Here is a 21,555-nt window from a genome sequence, read left to right as displayed (position 1 = left end):
AGAAACAGCTGTCTTCAGCTATTTTAAGTTTCCTGAATTTAAGTTGTATGGTGACTTATTTCCTCATAAATAAGTTAAAGTTAGAAAATAATTTGGAACCATGCAGAAACCCCATTGAACCAGAGTGAAATGAAACAGGCAACTTCCTATCCATCCTAGAGGGGAATTTATATGCCTACAGCTTGAGAAGGAAAAGTGAAATTGCCGAAAGTATCACCGGGGTCTGTGATCCCAGCAGTCAGGAATCAGCGTCCAGTTGGAGGCCCACTGGAGCTACACAGCAAGATCCTGTCTTAGCATCAAAAGCAGAGCCTGAAGCTGGAGAATTGTCTCCAAGGTTAAGATGTGTATTCTTCTTCCAAAGGACCTGAGCTTGGTTCCAAACACATACACTGGGCAGCTCACGACTGTCTGTATCTACAGTTCTAGGAAATCCAAGATCTTCCTCTGGTATACAGCCATACAACACATACACACATAAACAGAAGTCAAAATTTTGAAACAAACAAAAAAACAAACAAAAAGCCTGCCTTAGTGGTGCACAATTGTAATGTCAGCACTTGAGAGGCGTAGGCAGAAAAGTCACCAAAAGTTCAAAGCCATTTGTTTTATATTGTAAGCTGCAGGCCAGGTAGGGCAGCAGGGTGAGACCCTGCCTCAAATAGCCAACCACAGAACCAATACTGTGTGGTTTTAATGGGTTTAAACAGGATATGATTTACACTTGTGCTTTATATATTTAAGCTTTGCCGTACGTTTTTTATATTAAGAGTTATAATTTAAGATTTATGTGTGATTTTTTTTTTTGATAAATACTTCATTTGGTCAGTGTTATTAGGAAATGAAAAGTTTGGTGTAAATTTCTTATATATTTATTTTATGTTCATTGATTTATTTTATGTTCATTGATGTTTTGCCTGCATGCATATCTGTGTGAGGGTATCAGATCTTGGAGTTACAGGCAGTTGTGAGCTGCCATGTGGGTGCTGGGAATTGAACCTGGGTCTTCTGGGAGAACAGTCAGTGCTCTTAACTGCTGAGCCATCTCTCCAGCCCTAAATTATATTTTTAATTAATTTTTTGTTTAATTTTCTTCAAACATATTGTTTAGGGAAAGTCTATGTGACATATGTGGGCCATTGCTATAAATCTATTTTTTTTTAAATTATTTATTTAACTTTATTTTGTGTGCATTGGTGTGAAGGTGTCAGATGCCCTGGAATTGGAGTGACAGACAATTGTGAGCTGCCATGTAGGAGCTGGGAATTGAACCCAGGTCCTCTGGAAGAGCAGCCAGTGCTCTTAACCACCAAGCCATTTCTCCAGCCCCTGTAAATCTATTTTTGGAAGAAGGAAGAGAGCTAAATTACGAACATCATGTTTTTGTTTCCTGAAGGCTGAATTAACACGGTGTCTGTTTGTAAACTGTGATGTATTATCAAACATCCTTCCTGCGTATTTAATTATTTACCCTCATTAAAATGTTCCACTCATTTGTGTTATTTAAAAACTGGAAACAAACAGACCATGACCATTTCTTCATCCTTCTTACGTCAGTGGTCAGGGCTTATCTATGCTGTGCTGCTGTATCTGTCTCAGTCCATCCCGTCATGCCAGCGATGCCGTGATAAGCTGCGGGACAGTTCTGACTCCTGGGAAATAAAAGTCTTGGCCTTTGATGACAGACGCCTTCCTTATGTGGCCTTTTATTACACCTGTGCTAACCGTATTTTAGAAGGTTGCCAAAGGTCTAAACTAAGAATAGGAATATTGACGTTACTATTTTTTACAACTATAATTATTGTTTTATTAAAGAAGCCATAGTTAACTGAATGCATGCTAAATTGTACTCACTGTTACCTTTAAAGGAAGTAAACCTAGCAGGCATCTTAGGTGACCGGTCGTTAGCCAGCAGTAATCTTCAGGAAGCCGTGTGGAATGTTACAAACTACTGATAACAGCTAGTCCTGTAAAAAGAAGCGTGTGTCACTCATTGGTACATACGCAAGAAAACCCTTGTTTCTCAGTATTATTATACTGTTCTGATTCTGCATTGACGTAATCTAAAGAAGCTAGTGGTGGAGTAAAGCCTGAAATCTGAGAGAACCGACATTGTGTAGAAAGTAGTACTTGGGTTTACTCCACAGCTGCTGCTCATTAGAAGTCGCATGAACTGGTGTCCGCTTTGTTTCAGAGGAGGCCATCCTTACCTGACGGGCTTAGCCGTGGCAGGCGGAGCGTACTACCTGGGCCTGGAAGGAGCAATCATCGGGCCCATACTTCTCTGCATCCTTGTGGTTGCTTCCAATATCTACAGTGCCATGCTAGTGAGTCCTACGAATTCAGTGCCCACACCAAACCAGACACCTTGGCCTGCTCAGACTCAGCGGTGAGTTCAGCAGCATTGTGGGAACCATGTGTAGTCATAGGCATGGTTACCTGTCTCTTGTTTTCAGTGATTAGCTGTATCTAGACTTGTCAGGGTAAAAGTCTCTGAGCACTCATTATCCTTGCAACTTTTCCGTTAGTCCTTAAGGTTTCCAGAACATTCTCAGCATCAGATATTCTGCTTATTGATATTCAGACTACTGTAGTCACTTCAGAATAGCTTTTTTCTCTCTCTCTCTCTTTTTTTTTTTTTTTTTTTTTTTTTTTTTTTTTTTTGGTTTTTCGAGACAGAGTTTCTCTGTGTAGTTTTGGAGCCTCTCCTGGATCTCACTCTGTAGACCAGGCTGGCCTCGAACTCACAGAGATCCACCTGGCTGTGCCTCCCAAGCGCTAGGATTAAAGGCGTGCACCACTATCGCCTGGCCAGAATAGCTTTGAATATGGTCTGAAGTGTACTGTGTACTCCTGAGGCAGGCCTTGTTTGGTCAGTGTTTTTTTTACCTGTGATACTCACTGTATCATTGTATTTCTTTCACTTATTCTTTTTCATTGTTGTCTGACATACAGTCAGTATGGTTTTTTTTTTCCATTTTTCTCATTTTTTAGTGTATTATTGAAAGGCATCAAATAGTTGTCATTTTATGGTTGTTAAAAGACAAGATTCTGGGGTGGAGAGATGGCTCAGAGGTTAAGAGCACTGGCTGCTCTTCCAGAGGTCCTGAGTTCAATTTCCAACACCTACATGGCAGCTCACAACTGTCTGTAACTCCAGTTCTAGGGGACCTGACACCTTCATACCAATGCACATAAGTAAAGTTAAATAAATTATTTTTTTAAAAAAGACAAGATTCTGTTAGTTATCTGGTGTGTACATCCTGGTGGTTGTGAATTGTGTTTCACTACCTTATATACCTAGAAGTGGAATGTCTACTGTGTATCAGGTTTAATGTTAGAAACTTGCAAAGTAAGCCAAGGGTGTTGGCTCATACCTATAACCCCAACATTTAGGAGACAGAGGCAGGTGAATTATCAGTTTGAGTACTCTGACAGCAGCTTGGGCAACATAGTGACCACTGTCCCAGAATCAAACAGTGAAAACCTTACAAAATGGACTTTCTGATAGTTAAAATGGCGCTGGTTGGTGATGCTGGTTACCGGCAGAAAAGTCATGGGGCGGGGGCGCCCAGCTGCTGCTGACGGCTGTTGATGATGTAAGACACCAGACCCAGAGGAGTGAGGGCAGGATCCTAGCACTTTTCTATGTAAAGTATGCGGCTATACAGCCTAGCAACAGTTTCAGGGTGACATTTTTAAAACTTCTAGATTCCTCATTACGTTGTCCAGCTTGTCTTCAGTGGGAAAGCACCGATTTCCATGTCATTGTATATTCTAATGTATTTGAGTACTCCAACTGACAAGTTGGTTCTGACAGACCACTTACACTTTCGTATTTCTGTGTAAAATCCTTTTAAAGCATGGTGCTACTCATTTCGTTTTAAATAGCATATCTTTAAATTGAACATAGTGGCTTCTGAGTTGGAGGCAGCTGCTCAGGAGCCCATTGGAGATAATAATTTTGAGACAGGATCTCCTTATGTCACTGTGTATCCCTGGCTGGCCTGGAATTCAGAGATCTACCTGCCCCTGCCTCTAAATGCTCATTTCATGCACCCTTTAATGATGGCTAAGAAAAGTCAATTTCCTTAGGTGACTGACGAAGGCCTTATCAACTGGGTCTGGCAACACTTGGACTAGATCTTTTCTCCCCTGTTACCCCCTCCCTTCCCCTCCCTCCTTCTTTTTCTTGAGGCAGTCTCACTGTGGAGCCCAGGCCAGCTGAATTCACATTCCACCCTTTAGTTCCTGAGTTATGGTGTGTACTATACTGCCACATCACTTTGCTTTTTGCTTCAGTAGCAGGTGCTCGGGAACCTGCAGAGTGGAGGATAGATAGCTTCTCCAGAGCACTGGGGAGGGAACCACAGATCTTGTTATCTGTTTTGCTGTTATTTTTTGGGGGTGTGTGTGTCTTCTAATGATTTTTAATACATAAAACAAGAGTTACTTTAAGATGAAACAAACGAGTGTATAGAGACAAGAGACCTCTTTCTCTTCTCCTGAGAGTAGGAAGTTGTATCGTCAAGCAGGGGTTGCTGGGAAAGATGATGTGAGGACTAATAGATAGCCACCATTATTTATTTCCTTCAGTCATTCATGTTTGTGGACAGTTTTGTTGTGCTTATTGTGAAAAACAAAGGCTTTGACTTTTCTCTGCACAAAAGGTATCAGATCGTGAAGGTTTCTGAGTTTTGGCTCATGTTAAAAGTGAGCCACTGAAGCTGTAGGTTAGTTATTATGTGCGTGACTTATCTGACAAGTCCACTGACTTGTGCAGCCCTTGATGGCTATGAGTTTTGGTCCCTTTTGTGGGGTGATTGACTCCTCATAGATCTTCAGATCTGCTGGTTGGAGGCAGCAAGCCCAGCTGCAGCCAGGAGCAGGGAAGGGCGATGGGTTGAGATGCAGAGATGCTGTAGCTCAGCACCCTGTGCTAGTGCACAGCCCCACGTGCAGCTCTGCCTACCGTTCCTAGTCCAGAACTCTCCCTTCTCCAGAGAAAAGAAATGAATTTCTGCCAAGGAGAGGGCAAGAAGGGACTGCTGCTTGGTGTGGCGGAAGTGGGTGGGGACGCGGGAGGGGAGGTGGTGTCTTAGGCTTTCTTAGCAGATGAGTGGCAAGTCATTGCTTAGCTCCACGCTCCATTCTCATGGCTAGCTCATGGTACCTACTTCTGAACCTTAGGGGATTTTGCTGAGTGAATTTAGGTTGTTTTAGGCTCCTTCTACTACTGGCTTGGAATTTCTGCTTTTCAGGGTGACCAAGTGCCAGTGGTTACCTGTTGGATTCACCCCACCTACCCCTAGCTATTAATGGGTGCTTGTACTGGCATTCTGTGTTTGATGCACTACTCTTTTAGTGGGCAGTTTTAAAGGGCTGTTTAAGTAGTAATACACATGACACTTCTAACATTTATTGAGACTTACTGTGTGCTGAATCCCATGATCAAAACTGTGTGTCTTTTGAGACAGGGTCTCTCTATGTAGCCCCAGCTGGCCTGGAACTCACTGAGATTCACCTGTCTCCATCTCCTGAGTTGTGGGATTAAAGGCGTGCACCAGGCCTGGCTCTGCAGGTGTTCTGTTCTGAACCTATTAGTGTTCCCATGATGCTTAGATGAAGAAGTGTAGAGATGTTAAGTTGCTCTGTGGTCACATCGTTCCAAGCTTGCAAGCTGACCTGTTTGTACTAACGTTGTCTTTGTCTTTGTTTTTCCTAAATTCTCTGTCACCCAGAGCAGATCAACCACTGAGTTTTCCCTGTGTGTCCTCACTCAGTAACTGTCCCCTTTGACCATCTATATCTGTCTTTGCCCTTTACCCCTGAGCCACCAGCATCTGAGCTGGCTTGTCTCTTGGGACTGCTGTAGCTACCTGAGCCTCCTGTCTGTCTGTCTGTCCCTTTCCTCCTGTTGTCTAGTCACTGTTTGGGAACTGTTTTCTAAGTTTGTTTCACTTTTGTTTTCTTTCCTGGGAAAGCTCCTCCTTTTCTTTGCCAGGAGGCAGCACTGAGTAGTAAGTCACCAGGGTAACCACAGTCAACCACAGTGTTCAACTTTTTTTATACATCTTTGTACTTCAGGCAGACTTTTCATTCATAAATGAGAGAAATGAACAGTTATGTTTCATTTAAACTTGCAGATTTCTCTAAAACTTTTAAAGATGCCAAAGGATAAATTAATCGGTAGGATTTTGAGAAATGTTATAGATTATTGTGAAAACCTTTTCAGGGCTTTTCAAAAGCTCTACCTGAGTTTGTTTGTTGGAGAAAGTTTTTAGCTGACTTTGCCTTTCTTCAAATTCAGAGACACAAACTTGAACAACACCCAAAGAAATATTTACATAAAGAGTTGTTTGCAGCCATGGTGGGGAGTGCCCCCCACCCCTACCCCATGTACACATGCTCACATGCATTGTTAGAACTCTGGATAGAGGCTGGGGATCTGCCAAATACAGTGCTCAGAAAGGGGGACAGTGTCACCGCTGAGAGATGATCAATACATAGATGGGTGCAAATCTTTGTTTTACTTTTTTTCAAAAGATGATAACAGAAGTATTTAAGGAAACTTCTGTTTCAGTGTTCAGATCTGTCACCAGGTGTTTTTGTATTCATGGTGGATTTGGTCATATAACACGAAAACTCTTTCCAAGCCCTGGGCTCCACAGCCAGGAGTTGTGTTTCTCCCTCATATCTGTGCCTTTGAAAGAGGAGACGTACTAGTCCTCATGTTCTGAGGTCCAGGAGGCTTAGTTCACTGTCTTCGAAGCCTCCAGACAACTGAGCATCGTGAGTGCAGTATCTCTTATGTAACATTTGCCTCTGTTCCCCTTGACCTTGAAGGACTTTGCATTGTACTTCAGCCTTTTCCTCCTTTATCTATCCTGTGTATTTGTGTGGACTGAAAATGGTTAACACTAAAGGCGTCTGGGAGGAGGTTGCAGGATTGTGGGATTGCTTTTGAAGTTAGATTTGCTTTTTAACCTGTTAAGGAAAAGCCTTGTGCTGTGCATGCTTTGTTCACACTGCTGCCTGGACTTAGTGCACTTAACCCTGTGAGGTCTTTTGGTTCTGACCAAACATGGAGCACTTTGTGATAACTGATGGCTGATTTGCTATAAAAACAAAATTCACTCTGTTTGGACTTTGAGGAAAATGATCTAAAAAGGAACAGTGATATAACATGCTGTGTTTATATGGTCACAGACTAAATGTAAATTGGAAATTGCTCTTGAGGGCCTGGAGAGATGGCTTAGTAGTTAAGACTAATTGTTGCTCTTGCAGAGAACCCAGCTTTAGGTCCATATGGTTATCCACAACCATCTGGAACCCTGGTGCTAGGGAATTGGATGCTCTCTTCTGGGTACCAGACATGCACATGAGGCATCTACATACATCAGTCAAATTTTTTTGATTTTGAAAAATGCTAGTGTTTTAGGGTCAGATGTCTTTTGTATTCCTACCTAGTGATTCTGTTAAGGAGAAGTAGTATGGTTTCTCTCTAGATGGGTGCTAATAAACCATCCATTTATATTTCACTTCAGGTAAATTTGCCTCAGTAATAGTAACAATGCTAATAATAAATCCTATCACCCATCACCAGCTGAACTCAAAACAACATAAAGAAGATAAATTATTTTTTACTTGTTTAAAAGAAGTCCAGAGGGGCATTCCAGGTCTAGTGTGTTAAACAAATGCCCAAATCCAGTCTCTCCCTATCAGAATGCTTTGCGAGCCTTGACTTGTGGCTTTCTAAGGTGGATACTGGAGCTCATGTTTATTAATAAGCTCTACCTGCCCATTTGACTGTCTGTAAGCACCTCAGCTTTGCCGGGTGACATTATGACTCAGGCCAGTCAGTCATATCAAGGGCTGTGTAGCCACCACTGTCCTGAGGTAGAAGCCTTTGTGCAGCAGACCTTTCTCTCCAGTCAGGACACCAGCTGGCACGTGGCAGTGTTCGCTTGGCCTGTCTGATGTAGGACAGCCATAGTACAAGGCAGGTGATAAAAATGCTTGCCCACGTCTGGCTGGAACTCCGCCCTGCAGCAGGGCTTGGCTTCTGTGCTGCTCCAGGGTTCCTACTTCCTAACAGGAGTCTAGCTACTCAGCATTTATTCCGATCTGCAAGACTTAATCTCTTTAATATCATCATCGCTATTTTCCAGCTAGTTAGAAGTTCTGAGAGCCAAGACACTGCCCAAAGTTTCACAACACTTCTGAACATCTTGTTAGCCAAAATTCAGTCACATAGCCATGTGTGGTTTCAAGTAAGTCTGGGGAAGTCTTTTGGATAAAAAATAATGGATGCAGCCCAAAACTGGGCTTTTGTTTGTAACGAATAAGGGCTAACTAGTAGATTTTGAAACAATCTTGTAAAAGTACTAAAAATAGTGACTGTAATCTCATCTACCCTCTTAAAGGTTATGAAATAAGGTAATGCTGTATGGTAGCTGGTTCGGGGCTTGCCCCTCCCTCCTTCCTTCTAACATTCTCCTTGTGGTTTTACTATCCCCGCCCCTTCCCAAAGCAAATGCAATCATTCTGTCTTTTTTTTTTTTTTAGGACTTTCCGTGACATCTCTGAAGATCTGAAATCTTCAGGAGATTGACATGGCTTCACTGCAGTGACTTCTCTGGGGAGTTCCACCTCGACAGCGAATTCTCCAGTTGTGGCCTCTGTCCTGTCAACTGTGTCTGGCAGGCAAGGGGCACCCAGAAAAGAAGCAGAAGCCTCCCAGCCTTACATGCAGAACACCAAGTGAGGAGCACTTGCTCTAGGCTGCTTTGCGTTTTAAAACACAGCTTGAGTTGAACACTGTGTTAGCTCACAGCTCATGCTAAGATGGCTTGAAAAGGTGCAGTTCATGCACTGGTACCAAGGCTTGAAATTGCCCTCACTGATTGCCTACTGCAGTGTGTATTTATTAAGTTACCGTAAGGGTTCCAAGATACCTGCTATTGAAAGTGTATTAAGTGTAATTTTCTTCCTGCCTTAGGAGTTCTCAGCCCCTTTTCAGTGATGAGGCTTTTACTTGGAGTAGGCTTAGTAAGCAGGAAAATGAGTCTGATTCCCTTTTAGAATAACATCATCCCCTTCTTGGAGAAGAAAAGAGTCTTAGGGGTGAAGGGGGTGTTAGTGTGCTGTGACCAGAGGAGAAGCCAGAAATCTGAGGAGAGCTTTCCTCCCTTCCTCCCCTTCACCCCTCCTTTCATTGTTGCCAAATTTCTACAACTTTCCTGACCACATTGGATGACGATCCTGTTGAGCTGCTATGAATAGTAACAATGTGATAGAATCCGTGTGTCAGCTTCTTCTTTTAACTGTTTTACAAGAAAAGACTCTCAGGTGTAGTGGTCCTGTGTTTGTTGTGTGTCCCCCAGTTCCATACTCTACCAGTAAGTTACTTAGCAGCAGAATTTGTTTTTGTTTCTGCCACTAGCACAGTGCCTTGCACATGTGACTCTAGACGAGTGCTTGCTGAGCTGGGCTGTGACTTTCTGCGGATCTCAGATACCAGCACAGTGCTGTACGTTTCCAGCCTTGTGCATAGTCCTCCCCGTGCATTTCCCGTCAGCTCGTGCGGCGGCTTTGTATTCTCAACAGTGTCACACTGGTGAGGTGCTAAGCTTCAGGACAGGCCAGTGCAGGCCAGTACCAAGTGTTGTAAGACTTGGTCTCCTGTCTTCTGACTTCACATCTGTAAACTCTGTCGCAACACATTTCTTAGGGCTTCAGCAGTTTCCCGGTCCTGTGACCCAGGTGTTGTCATTCATTCCTTACAAGTGACAGAAAGTTTGTCCTGTTTCATGACATGGCCAGAACAGCCAGCTCCTAGTGCTGTGCCCTTCCTGGCTGATCAGTCACCAACCCCGCCTGTGCCCCAAGGGAATGTAGAGCAGAAGGGATTTGTGTTGATTTTTTTTTTTTTTTTTTGAAAGCATTCAAGACTAAATTTAATTTTCCCTAAAACATCTCACTAAGTTTGTAAATTTATGTCAGGAGTAATAAACCCCACATACTGCTTGGCTTGGCTGTGTGTAGTACAGCACATGCAGGTCTCCTCATTGTATCATGAATCCCTTAACATTTATGGCCTGTTACTCCATTGCCTGTTAGATTTGACCACTAAATCACTTCCTTTGTTCTTTAATCAGTTGCTCATTTGCTCATTAACACATTTCTTGAGTGTTAGTAAACTCTAGGCACCGTGCCAGGGACTGAACAGGGAGCTCTGGGAGATACCTCCTGAGGCAGCCTCTCTCTCACCTTAAGCACCAGCCAGATCATGTATCATACGAAATCTAAAATTCTTGTATTAAAATGGCTGAAGAGAGAAACCAAGTTTGTGTTTGTTTACTATAATCTGATAAGTTTATAGCTATAATTAGCACATACTCCTAAGAGGCAAATATATACAGCAGTTTGTGTGCATATACAAATTATGTTGCTCCAATGTGCTTTTAGCCATGTAAAAGCAAAATTGCAAAAACCTAAGTTTGAGCTAATTCATAGCTGTTGGTAGGATAGTTCTTAATTTGAATGTGAAGTTGTTTGAGGGAAACTGAACTCCCTAAAATAGTGGCAGTGGCTTAAGCCTGTCCTGAAATTTTAGGAACAGAGGTCCCCACAGAGGCACACAGTCCTGATCAGGAAACTGGAACCACTCCATTGCTACAGTGTATACAGGAACGCCACCTGTTGGGTTGGTTGGAACTAGAAAAGTACCCTGGCCTGTGTCCGGCACAGGGAGGAGGTTTTACAGTATTTTCCTAGGATAGATAGGGAGCAGGTAGCATGACAAGGAGTCTTTAGCTTAAGTCTCTAACTTACCCTGAAGAATTTGCATGAGAATTTGACCCGGGAAGAAGTTCCCCTGGAGGTCGGGGCAGACAGAGACAGAGTCAGAGACAGATGAGTATGTGTATAGAATGCATCGGTGAAGCAAAAGTAGCTTCTATGAAACTGAGGATAGAGATCTGCCTTAGCATTGTGGAATGTAAAAAAACATAAAGGATTAGTTTCAAGTTTCCTTCCCTGACAGTTTTAAACTGAATGGGTACAAGGGGAGCTGAAAAGCTGTGTGCACCCATCTGCTCCTGCTTTTGATAAGAGAGAACAGGTGCAGGGCTGGAAGCATAAATTCCATGTTATGTATGTCCTGCCTGAATCCCACACTCTTATATTTAGACATGATCTATGGCCTCTTTGGCTGCCAGTGTTAGATATTATTAAAACTGCAAGTCTCCTAATCCTTCTTCTTCAGGAACTGGCTGCTTTCCTTTGGACTCTGGGATGAAGTCTGTGTTGACTCTTGACTGTGGAAAGGTGCCCAAGATGTGTTATGTTGAGACCCTGTGTCCAAACTCTGACTTTAGGGATGGCAGCTGCTTGTACCAGTGTACAGGCAGTAAAGCAGCACAGGGCCAGTCTTCTAGCTAACCTTGGCCTTCAGAAGAACTCACCATGCTTTCTCAGGACTTCTGCATTCCTCCGTTTCCCACTGGGGTTAGGTACCTGTTTCAGAAGTGTGGCAAGCAATGCTGAGAATTCAAGGCCGACTGGGCTTAGACTAGAATACATTCATTTAGCTGACTATCAAGAGATTTTAACTTAGTTGATGGGAAAATGCCCTCGGGACTTCCCGTACTCAGTCCTGACCTTCCAGTTAGTATCTTCTGAGGGTCTCCCACAGCCTTTCCAAGAGTATCACAGTGGGACCTTGAGTGCCCGTTTCACAGTGAAAATTGCATATTGCAACATACCTTCCAAATTCTTGTTCCTGCAAAGAACAACTATTATTTATTTATTTACTATCAGCTTTTTGTATTTGCTAATCTTGCCATCAAATGTGTTCATTTTGTTAACTCTCTAAGGTCTGGGAAAAACACCCATCTGAAGCCACTAAGCAACTTTCTTGATAACTTAAAAATACACGAGAGAATTGCAGATGAAGATTCTTCTTACCTGTCACAGAAGTTTGGTGCTTGAATGGGCTGTTGTAATGAGATGATGTGGTTGGTTTAGAGAAGGAAACAAATTTATGGGTAAAGTAGCCTATGTAACAGAGCCAGTTAACAACAGAAGTCAGAGTGGAGTACAGATCGTCTCCCTCTCAGCCCGCCTTCTGCTTCTCTTCCCTTTTCCTCATAGCTCAACCACGTTTGTCAAAAAAGAAGAAGAGAAAGTTCTATAATAGCAGTTGTTTGCAGAATTAATGGAGTTGTAAGAGAAAAACTGCTGGGGTGGGGAGATTCTATGGTCAATTAAAATTGAGGAATGCTAAGGTATTTCCTTTCCCTGAGATGTCAGAGTGTTTATTATGCCATGACACATTGTGAACTTAGGAGGGACAGAGTTTCACTGTATGTTGTCCCCTATCCGTCTACCCCAACCCCCTCTCTGAGCATCTCAAAAGACCTGGGGTTCTTTTGATCAAGTGTACAGGTCTTGTAGAAGACAATTGCTAGTGAAAATACTGGCAGTGCATGTGTTATTGTGGTACCGAGGGATGGCAACAAGTCCCAGCAGTCTGGTGAGACACCAGAAAGAAGGCACATTGCTGCCCAGAGCTGTGCTTCCCGAGAGGACGTCCTTTCCCACCTGTGGCACACAGGCTCAGTATCCAAGTTATCCAAGAATCACTTAATGTGCAAATACACTGGTGGCGTTGATACTGCATCTTAGCAGGCTTTTGTATGGCACTTTATATTTTCAGGCACCTTTGGGTTCAACCCTGTGAGCTATAGTGTTACAGTCATTGTACAGACGAGGCACTGGAGAAGTTTGTTGTTGTTGACTCCTTCTCTTCTCCCTTCTCCTGCTCTCCTCTCTCCTATGTTTAGATCACGAAAGGATGGAGCCAGAATTTGATTGCAGAATCTCTGACTCCAAGTCCAAAGTTCTTGATACTGGTCTTTCCTTCTAGCTTTATGTAGATGATGAAGGTATGGAAACAGATCTAACCATGGTTTTGCTTATTGTGAAGTACACATTCTCTTGTATTGGAGTGACCCAGAAGTGTAACTCTTACCATAGTTGTCCTAGAGAAAACCCTTCTTTGACCTTGCAGTCCTTGCTCCTTGTTCAGGTACTTGGTTTGTACTTCAAATACTGTTTGATTGTGAAACCAAGATGGAACATATCATGGTAATTATTTAACTCTGAAAATGTATCACCTCTGCATTCTCAGGTGAAGGAGAGAAATGGTTTGACAGGAAAAATAGCATTCAAATGCAACAATAAATATCCTTTATTACACAGATGCTGTTTCTTAGCTTTAATTTGCTTTCACAACTTACTGATGTAACAACATCTTTGTAAAATGTAAAATATTTATATTTTGAAATAAAGTCACAAATGTTGGATGAAACGGGTGATAAACTTAGTCTCTTATTTTTTGAGAAATCTGATCTTTATCCAGACTCTCCCTGCATATCCTACCTTTGGCGCCAGTATAGATACTGGTGCCAGTATTTTTATGAAATTTGGTCATCTTAAATGAGGGAAACTGTCTGGGAGTAGATGTTTGCACCTTAAAGAGGCCACAGGGTCCATAGCTGAGGCAGAAGTCCTCAGTGCATTGGAGAGAGGCAGCTTTGTAGATTAAGTGCAGGATTGTGGTTGAAGGTAAAAATGGGAAGACAGGGACCTGGAGAGGGGGCTGAGGAGTTAAGGGTAGATATTGCTCTTCCAGAGGACCCCAGTTGGATTCCTCATACTCTTATTGGGCAGCTGGTAACCACCTGTAGCTCTAGCTCCAGGGGATCTGATGCCTCTGCCCCTACAAGTACTTCACTCACATGCACATTCTGACATATAAACACAATTTAAAAGAAAAGAATTGGAAGACGAGTTGAATTCAGGAGCTCTTTTGTGAAGAACAGCCTAAGTTTTGCTGTCTCCATTACTGGATGCCTGTGCTGCTTTGGCAGATGAAGCCCTGCAACTTTGCCTTCAAACACTGCAAGTTGAGCTCCTTCAGTCTAACTTGATGGAGAAAGCCAGTCTCAGATTCCTTTTTGCCCCACAGATGCGCATTAGTAGCTATGGTCCTTCAAAAATACTTTCTTATGCTTCTCAGTCAGTTGCTTAAGTTTAGAATCCTTCCTAAGGTGCAGGCTTCTAAAAGCCTTCCTTGGCTTTATTCCTGGAAACCGGAGGAAAAGGAGTGTTGGCACTCCCTCATCACAGGGATTCTGTGTGAGCTCATGGTTGGGCTGAGAGAATGGATTCTTAGCCTTAAGTGACTTCAGTCAGAAATAGACACAATCTTTTCATTCAAGGAGCAGTTAACATGCTGCTATTTCTTGGCTAATATTAAAAATAATTCTAAGAAGACATTTTTAAAAGATACAGTATTTATCAGTGCACACTTTTGTTTTTAATTCTCTTGAAGGTGAATTCTAAAGATACTGCCTGCAAGATCCACTACCACCTTGCTGAGTATCAAGATAACTTATGTGAATGTATTATATCAAATGTTTCAACTCCTTGTAAGAGATATGTAATCAGAAAATAGGAATGAAGGGGAAATGGGGTGGACCTTCCTGAGAAGCCACGGAAAGATTAATTATAATTGCCATCTCAGGGCAGAGGTTTCCTACCATTTTCAACCCCATCAAAGCATGTAGAAATATGAGAATACAGGCATATGGATTTGGTGAGAAGCTTTGCTGGGGACAATTGTCTTCTGGTAAGAGGCTACGTGAACATAGGGAGTCCCTCCGGTGTCTTGTTTCTCCTGCTTAAGGTAAAATATGCTTTGGAACACAACACGGAGGAAAGAGACACTGGTGCGGCCCAGGGGGCGGGCCTGCAGAGATGGAGCTCGAGGGGTGGGGCAATAGCGGGTGGGTGGGGCTTCCATGGATTGGGGTGGGGTTAGTGGGGGCGTGCCGCCCTAGAGGCGGAGCTGATGAACCCCAACCGCTGCGCTCCAGACTATGGGGGCAGGTGGGAAGGGCCGAGAGGGGGCGTGACTGGGGCGGAACTAGCTAGGCTGGGGTGGGCCTCGGGGGGCGGGGCCGAGCCAGTGGTGCCCGCCTGGGGGCGGGGCTACCGGGCCCGGGGTCGCGTGGAGGCGGGGCCGAGGCGGCGGCACAGGGCTAGGGGTGGGGCCTCGGTGCCGCGAGGCGGCAGGCGACCGGCGGGCTGGTTGGCGGGCCCGCACTGGTGCGGAGAGCGGGCTGTAGGACCGGTGGAGGGCTATGGCCGCTTCTCCGGTCTCTGGTGGCGGCGGCGGTGCGGGAGCTGTCCACTCCTGCAACACGTCTGGCTTCGCCTTCGACTCGGGACTGGAGATCAGAACGCGCTCGGTGGAGCAGACGCTGCTGCCCCTGGTTTCTCAGGTACTGCGGCCCCGAGTCCCCGTGTGCGCGGCCCGCGATGGCGGCTGCCGCTTTTCCCTGGCCCGGCATGGCGGGGCGGGAGGCGGCGCTGTCCCGCATTCCGTGAGCGCGGCGACGGCGCGGCGGGACTGGCGTGGGGGCCCGGGGCGGGGCGGCCGCTCCTGGGCGCGCGGTGAGGCACCCGAACCCAGCAGGTGCGTTGTCCGGCCTAGGTGGCCCGACTCGCCTGGTGCTGCGGCTTCTGCCCAGGGAGGCCCAGCGGCGGGACGGTGGGATCCCTGCGGGGTCCCCTGGCTTCTAGAGCCGCGGCGGCTGCAGCTGCGCAGTCCGCCGCCGCCGCTGTCCGCATCCCAAGCCAGACCCCGGCGTTGGACGCAGGCTGGGGCACTCCAGTTTGCCTCCCACTCCAGCATGTTCTCCAAGGCCTTTGTCCCGTTCCCTGGGCCGTGTGTGGGCTCGCCCAACTCCCACCCACTCTGGCCACCTGTCTTGTCCCTCCTGCCTGCCCACCTCTGTCTACCTGGACTCTGCAGACTGACGGGAAGTAATGCTTGAGGCTTAGTCCCGATGCACACGCTTTGGCCAGGTCTCAGTTGGGATTAGTGCATTATTATATTTGTGGGTTATAAAAGAAGTCTAGAATCAGCTAAGTGATGTGCTTAATTAAAAAAAAAAAAAGTTTTGTTTCTCTGAGCTGAGGTATACATAACCCGAGGGCTAGAATTCCTCACCTACAGCTGTGGTACTATGCCAAACACCAAGGGAAGAATTTTGTCTTTGGCGGCGCGTTGGCGATGTGTGACTCATACTAAGCTGTAACATCTTGGTGACTCATGCAGGATTACCAAGATTTTAGAGGTAGAAAGAATCTTAAATTATCTGACTCTAAATTAAAAAAATCATTTCTTACAACAACCTCAACACCTGGCCACCAATGCCTTACATAAACGCTTTTAGTGAAGGGGAGTTGTCACTATCCCATAGACGTTGAAATGTTGCCTCTGTTCCAGTCTTGTCCTGAAAATATTTGAAAATTGTAGTTATATGTGTCCCCTAGGTTCTTGTAATGCTAATTAAGTAAATGCCCCTCTTTTCCTCCCTGCATCCTGTGATTAGTGGAGCAGTGGTGACTAGCCCTGGCACTCCCCGTGGCTTTTCCTCTTCCTGAGTAGTGGATGTATGGATCAATGGAAAGAGTGCTGTCATTTCTTTCCAGTGTCCACACCTCCTTCCACCCCGGAGCACCCCCACACCCCCATCTGCAGAACAACCACAATCCGTAAGTGGTGAGAAGTGCCGAAGCATTTTTACAGGGGAGAGAGAGGAGAGTGATGGACTTGAAATTGATAGTGTTTTATCCATCCACTGTATACTAGCTGTAGGCTGTGTTCTAAGCACTTTGCCAGCGCTAACTCGTTTACTTCTTGCCCACCCATGAGGTGAGATACATGCATATTCTCATGAGGCAGATGAAGAAATGGAGGGTTAGACCAATTAACCTGCTATTAGGGATTTCAATTCTTAAATGACAAACTGGGGTTTGAATCCAGGCAGCTTGGCTCCAGTAGTCAGCTTTTAGCTGCTCCTGTGTCCCTTCTAGAGATTAGAGGAGGTGGTGAGGTCAGCGCAGAGTAGTTACAAAGAAAAAGTTCCACAGTAGAAAAACTAGCCAGAGAGCTGCAATCTGGGAAAACAGTAACTTTGTATAGTATCGTTGCTAAAAACTTGCCAGTACTACAGAGCTTTTTTTATTTTTTTATTTTTTATTCTGGAGTATGGAGAGAAGAGGAAACGTGCTAAAAAGTAACTAGAAGGGAAAACACCCCTCCCCACTTGGTTTGAAGCCTTATTCAGGCTCATAGCTGAGGTTCTGCACACTACAGTTATATCTCTGTCACACTTCCACAACTGATAGGCTTAGTGGTAGGCTGTCCTCAACCAGACATAGTTAAGTTCCCCTTAGTATCAAGAGATGCATAAAGCATGGTTACAATGTTTGATTAACAAGTCAGGGAAGTACATAAAGATAATTTAGACTGATTTTAAAGTTTCAGTGAGTTTAAGATATTAAAACTGGCTGGAGACTTAGCCTCTCTTCAAGGATATTTTGAGTACTTTAAGCAAGGATTTATTGCATACTTAATAGTTTGCTGCTCTTTAAAGGGCATATATTTTAGTTGGGAGGTAGGGAATGTATAGAACAGCAAGCACATGCCAAGTATCAAATACACATTATCAATAATAAATGCTCTGAGAGCGCAGATGCTTGAATCAGGGATGGCACTGTGAAGGAGACAGGGTTTGAGGTAAACAAGATTAGCACCGTGCAACAGAAAGTTGTATTACTTCACTGCTGACTCTCCCAGTGAAAGTCTTGACTTTTGGGTTTTATTCTAGGAAAACAAGGTTTTTGTCAGCATCAGAAAAACATGTATCTGTCTTCACAGACTAGAAATGAAGTATTTTTATAGCAATAGATATAGAAAGAACCTTTGCTTCCCATCCAGCTTCTAATTATGACAAAATGATTTTGTAAACTGATAGAAGGAAATGCTTTCCTTGCTGGGGATGTAGATCAATGGAAAGACTGCTTGTCTAACAGGCAAGAGGTCCCAGGTTCAGTCCTCAGCACTGGGGGGAAATGTTGCTGAAGGGTTGGCGAAATGGCCTATGGGAAAGCACCTGCTGTGCAACCATGAGGACCTGAATTTGGATCCCCAGCATCCAGGTCTAAGCTGGCAGGGGTGTGGAGTTGGATGCTGAGAAGCTCGTCCATGAACTTTAGGTTCATTGAGAGATTCTCTTAAAGAACAATGTGGAGAGCAGTTGAGGAAGACATCTGATGTTGATCTTTGGCTTCCCCACACGCATGCACAGGCATCAGTACTTGCATAGATACACACACACACACACAGGCATGCAGGCGCATGAGCACACAGTAAACACGTTGGGGGAAAAGCCTTTGTTAGCTGATAAGGGTATCTACAGGAAACATTATAGCAACAGTGAAATTTAAAGATACATTTCTTTTAAAGGTAGAGACAAGAACTGGTGCCTGCTATCATAGATCCTATTCAAACTATGCCAGAAATTCCATACCTTCTATAAGACAAGGAGAAGGAACAAAAGGTGCAGAGACAGTAAAAGAAAAATGAGAAGTCCCGTTGTGTTATAATTATCACTATAGAATCTCAAATTAGAGATAGTTAGCAAGTTCATAGAATATGAAGTACTAAAGTCAGTTGCATTTCTCTACATTAATAAACAGACAAAAATACTAATTATAGTAAGACTGTAATATGCGAAGTTAGTAGAAAGATATGCATGTATATGTAGCAAAGAGGATATCAGACTATGGAGAAAATTTTATTGAAAGCCAGAGTGGATCTGAGTGACTTGAGAGAAAAGTACTGCATTCATGCCTAGATCAATAGAATTCTAAAGACACAGCTCTTGGCTTTTCCCATTGATTTGTAAATTTAATCCAATTCCAATGAGAATTCCAACAGATTTTGGAATAAGATCTGACTAAAGTAATTCTAAAAATTTATATGAAAGACCAAAGAACCAAGAATAGCCAGATTAAAGCAAGATGTGTAGACTTATTCTACAGGGTCCAGATGTGGTGGCATATGCTTTTAGTGCCAGTATTTGGGAATTGGAGGCAGGCGGATCACTGAGACTTGGAGGCCAGCCTGGTCGACGCTGCAAGTTTCATGCCGCCATGGCTACATAGGGAGACCCTGTCTCAGAAAAAGAAAAACTGAAGTTAGAGGATGGGCATAATGGTCCATGGCTGTAATCCCCATACACATGAGACTGAGGCAGGAGAATTATTAAATTACAGGCCATCCTGGGTGACATAATGGTACCCTGTCTAAGAAAAAGGTTGATACTACCAATGGCCTAGCTATTCAGCTCCTTGCAGAGAAACCCTGTGTAGTAGAGAGGTAGAATACAAGTATGGATAACATTTTCCTTTGGAAGGTCCCAAACTGAAAACTACCAGATCTCTTTAAATAGGATGTTTAAATAAACTGGGCAGGGCTCAGCTAGTGAGAGTCTATGAGTAAAATGACCGAGCCACAGCTGTGATTCCATTCCTGTTCTCTTTTTGTCTGTTGTGGGTCAAACCCAAGGTCTTATGAGAGCTAGGTAAGCACTATACTACTGAGCTACACCCCCAACTCTTAGTATTTTCAAACAGGATATCTGTATAACCCAGGCTGGACTCAAACTCACCACCCTCCTGTCTCCACCTCCCAAATGTTAGGAGTATAGGTGGGTACCACCACAGTGGATTTTGATATCGCACATTTTATAATCTAAACTTTTTTAAAGCTCCAGGCTGAGAACCAGGCATGTTTTCTGTAGAGTTACTCCCACCCCTTTTATATCATTTCATTCTTCCTGTCACCACTGCCTCTGGAGTTTTATCCATGGGAGGGAAGAAGGATGCCTCCACCCTGCTGCGGAATGTCACTCTTCTGCCCTCAGCCTTCCCTCCAGACAGCCTGTCAGAGGACCCTTTTTGTGTCTAAGGTAGCTTCACTTGGTTCTTCCCATCTTTCTTCGCCTTGGGAGTGTTTCAGAGTCTTTGTCTCAGTACAGTTTGTGGAAGAAGAGAGTAGATAAGTGGCTTTCTCTTCCTTGCTGATTGAGGCAGTGGATATGAGTGTGTTTTTGAGAGCAAGGATAAAGGAAAACTCAACTGATAAAATGAGGCTGGAAGCCAGTGAAAGTGCCCGCCTCTGCCTTCTTGGAAGAATCTGACCTTGAATGGTGTGTTCACTTCCATGCTTTGTGCAGCTAATTAGCCAGTTCACATTTTTAATTCTGAGGACTTAGTGAGGAGCTAAATCCAAATAGGATTTAAATTATTCTTCAGGTCCTAGAGAAATGGACTTTATATTTGCTTTCCTCCCAGCTTCCCATTTTACTTGCTTTCTTGTCTCCCCACTAAGCAGGTAAAGAAAGCCACTGTCAATCAAGTATAAATGTCAGTTCTAAAAATTTAGAACATCCCAAACCATGAGGACAGAACAGAACTGACACTATTCTTTCTTTTTTTTTTTTTTTTATGTAAATGACACTATTCTAAGTACTCTGGCTTACATTTACTCCTTTACTTCATAGGGTAGCCTGAGCATGTTATTGTCCCAGTTCTTACAGATGAGGGTTGTCACAGAAAGGCTGATAACTAGCTGCATCCTGGCCGGGACTCCAACCCAGGCAGCATGGTTGGAGTCCATGTTCTTAAGTGCATGGATGCGCTTGTTTATCCTTCATGAAGCTTAGGCAGATGGTCTCAAGTAATCCCTGGTTCATGTTTCCTTCCCTACCTGAGTTTTCACTGGATCACATTAGCATCCTTCCCCCACAGAATGCCTTCTTTGCCTTCTGGCTCATTCAGGCATTTTCTGGAACATCTTGTAGATATGTCTGTCAGGGCAACTCTAAGTGGTCACTCTTACTGTTCTTCCTAGTTTTCAAGAATAATAGCTAGCTTTTGTATCTGGCATATTACAACTTTGGAAGCTCTCTCACTGTTTCCCCCTCGATCTGAGGAGGTAAGAGAGGCATGGTGATTAAGAGTATAGGCAACTTTTGGCTCTGTGACTGTGGGCATATTCTTAACCTCTTCCAACTTTAGGCTTTTTATCTGTATAATGAAGGTAATAATAGGTAGATACCTAATAGAAGCTAGAAATGTAAGCACTAAATGAATGTATGCAAAACATAAACACTAGTACTCACTCTTGTGCTTAATAAATCTAAGATAGATAAGACTATCTTAGATTTTGCATAAGGGTATTACAATGCAATCTCAATTTTTAAAAAGTATATTAAGTACATATAAAACAGGATTGGAATAATTCAACAAAAAACCTTCACAGGATTATAGGATTACAAGTTAGTATTTGAAGTTTTTCTGCATTTATGCCCTTTCTTGTTTTGGGTGGGAATAATCAACACATGTGCTTTCTCTTATTTTTAAAGTGCATTTTTATTATTTTTAACTCTGTGTAGGTGTGTGTGTCTGCTTATGGGTATGCACATGTGAGGAAGTGGAAGTGTCCAAGGAGGCTAGAGGTTAGGATTCTTTAGAGCTGGAATTATGGATGGTTGTGAACTGCTTGACATAGGTGCTGGGAACTGAACTCATCTGCCCCGGAAGAGCAGCAAGTACTCTTAACCACTT

The 21,555-nt window shown here is 43.7% G+C and overlaps 2 protein-coding genes across 4 annotated transcripts in view; both read left to right on the top strand.

Moving 5' to 3' along the window:
- The window catches only part of Tmem245 (transmembrane protein 245), a 78,392-nt gene extending 69,284 nt beyond the window's left edge, over positions 1 to 9,108 (top strand). For both annotated transcript variants that reach the window (XM_059254380.1, XM_059254379.1), the window contains 2 exons: positions 2,195 to 2,389; positions 8,569 to 9,108. In XM_059254380.1, the coding sequence (XP_059110363.1) occupies positions 2,195 to 2,389; positions 8,569 to 8,614 (241 nt within the window). In that variant the 3' untranslated portion in view covers positions 8,615 to 9,108. The remainder of the gene's footprint in view (positions 1 to 2,194; positions 2,390 to 8,568) is intronic.
- Positions 9,109 to 15,115: 6,007 nt separating this feature from the next.
- Ctnnal1 (catenin alpha like 1) overlaps positions 15,116 to 21,555 on the top strand; it is a 56,245-nt gene continuing 49,805 nt past the window's right edge. For both annotated transcript variants that reach the window (XM_059254377.1, XM_059254378.1), the window contains exon 1: positions 15,116 to 15,353. In XM_059254377.1, coding sequence (XP_059110360.1) covers positions 15,213 to 15,353 — 141 coding nt within the window. In that variant the 5' untranslated portion in view covers positions 15,116 to 15,212. The remainder of the gene's footprint in view (positions 15,354 to 21,555) is intronic.

Source organism: Peromyscus eremicus, chromosome 2 (assembly GCF_949786415.1).
Source record: "Peromyscus eremicus chromosome 2, PerEre_H2_v1, whole genome shotgun sequence".
Lineage (NCBI taxonomy): Eukaryota > Metazoa > Chordata > Mammalia > Rodentia > Cricetidae > Peromyscus > Peromyscus eremicus.
Note: the sequence above shows the minus strand (reverse complement) of the source record. Positions and strands in the feature narration are given on the sequence as shown.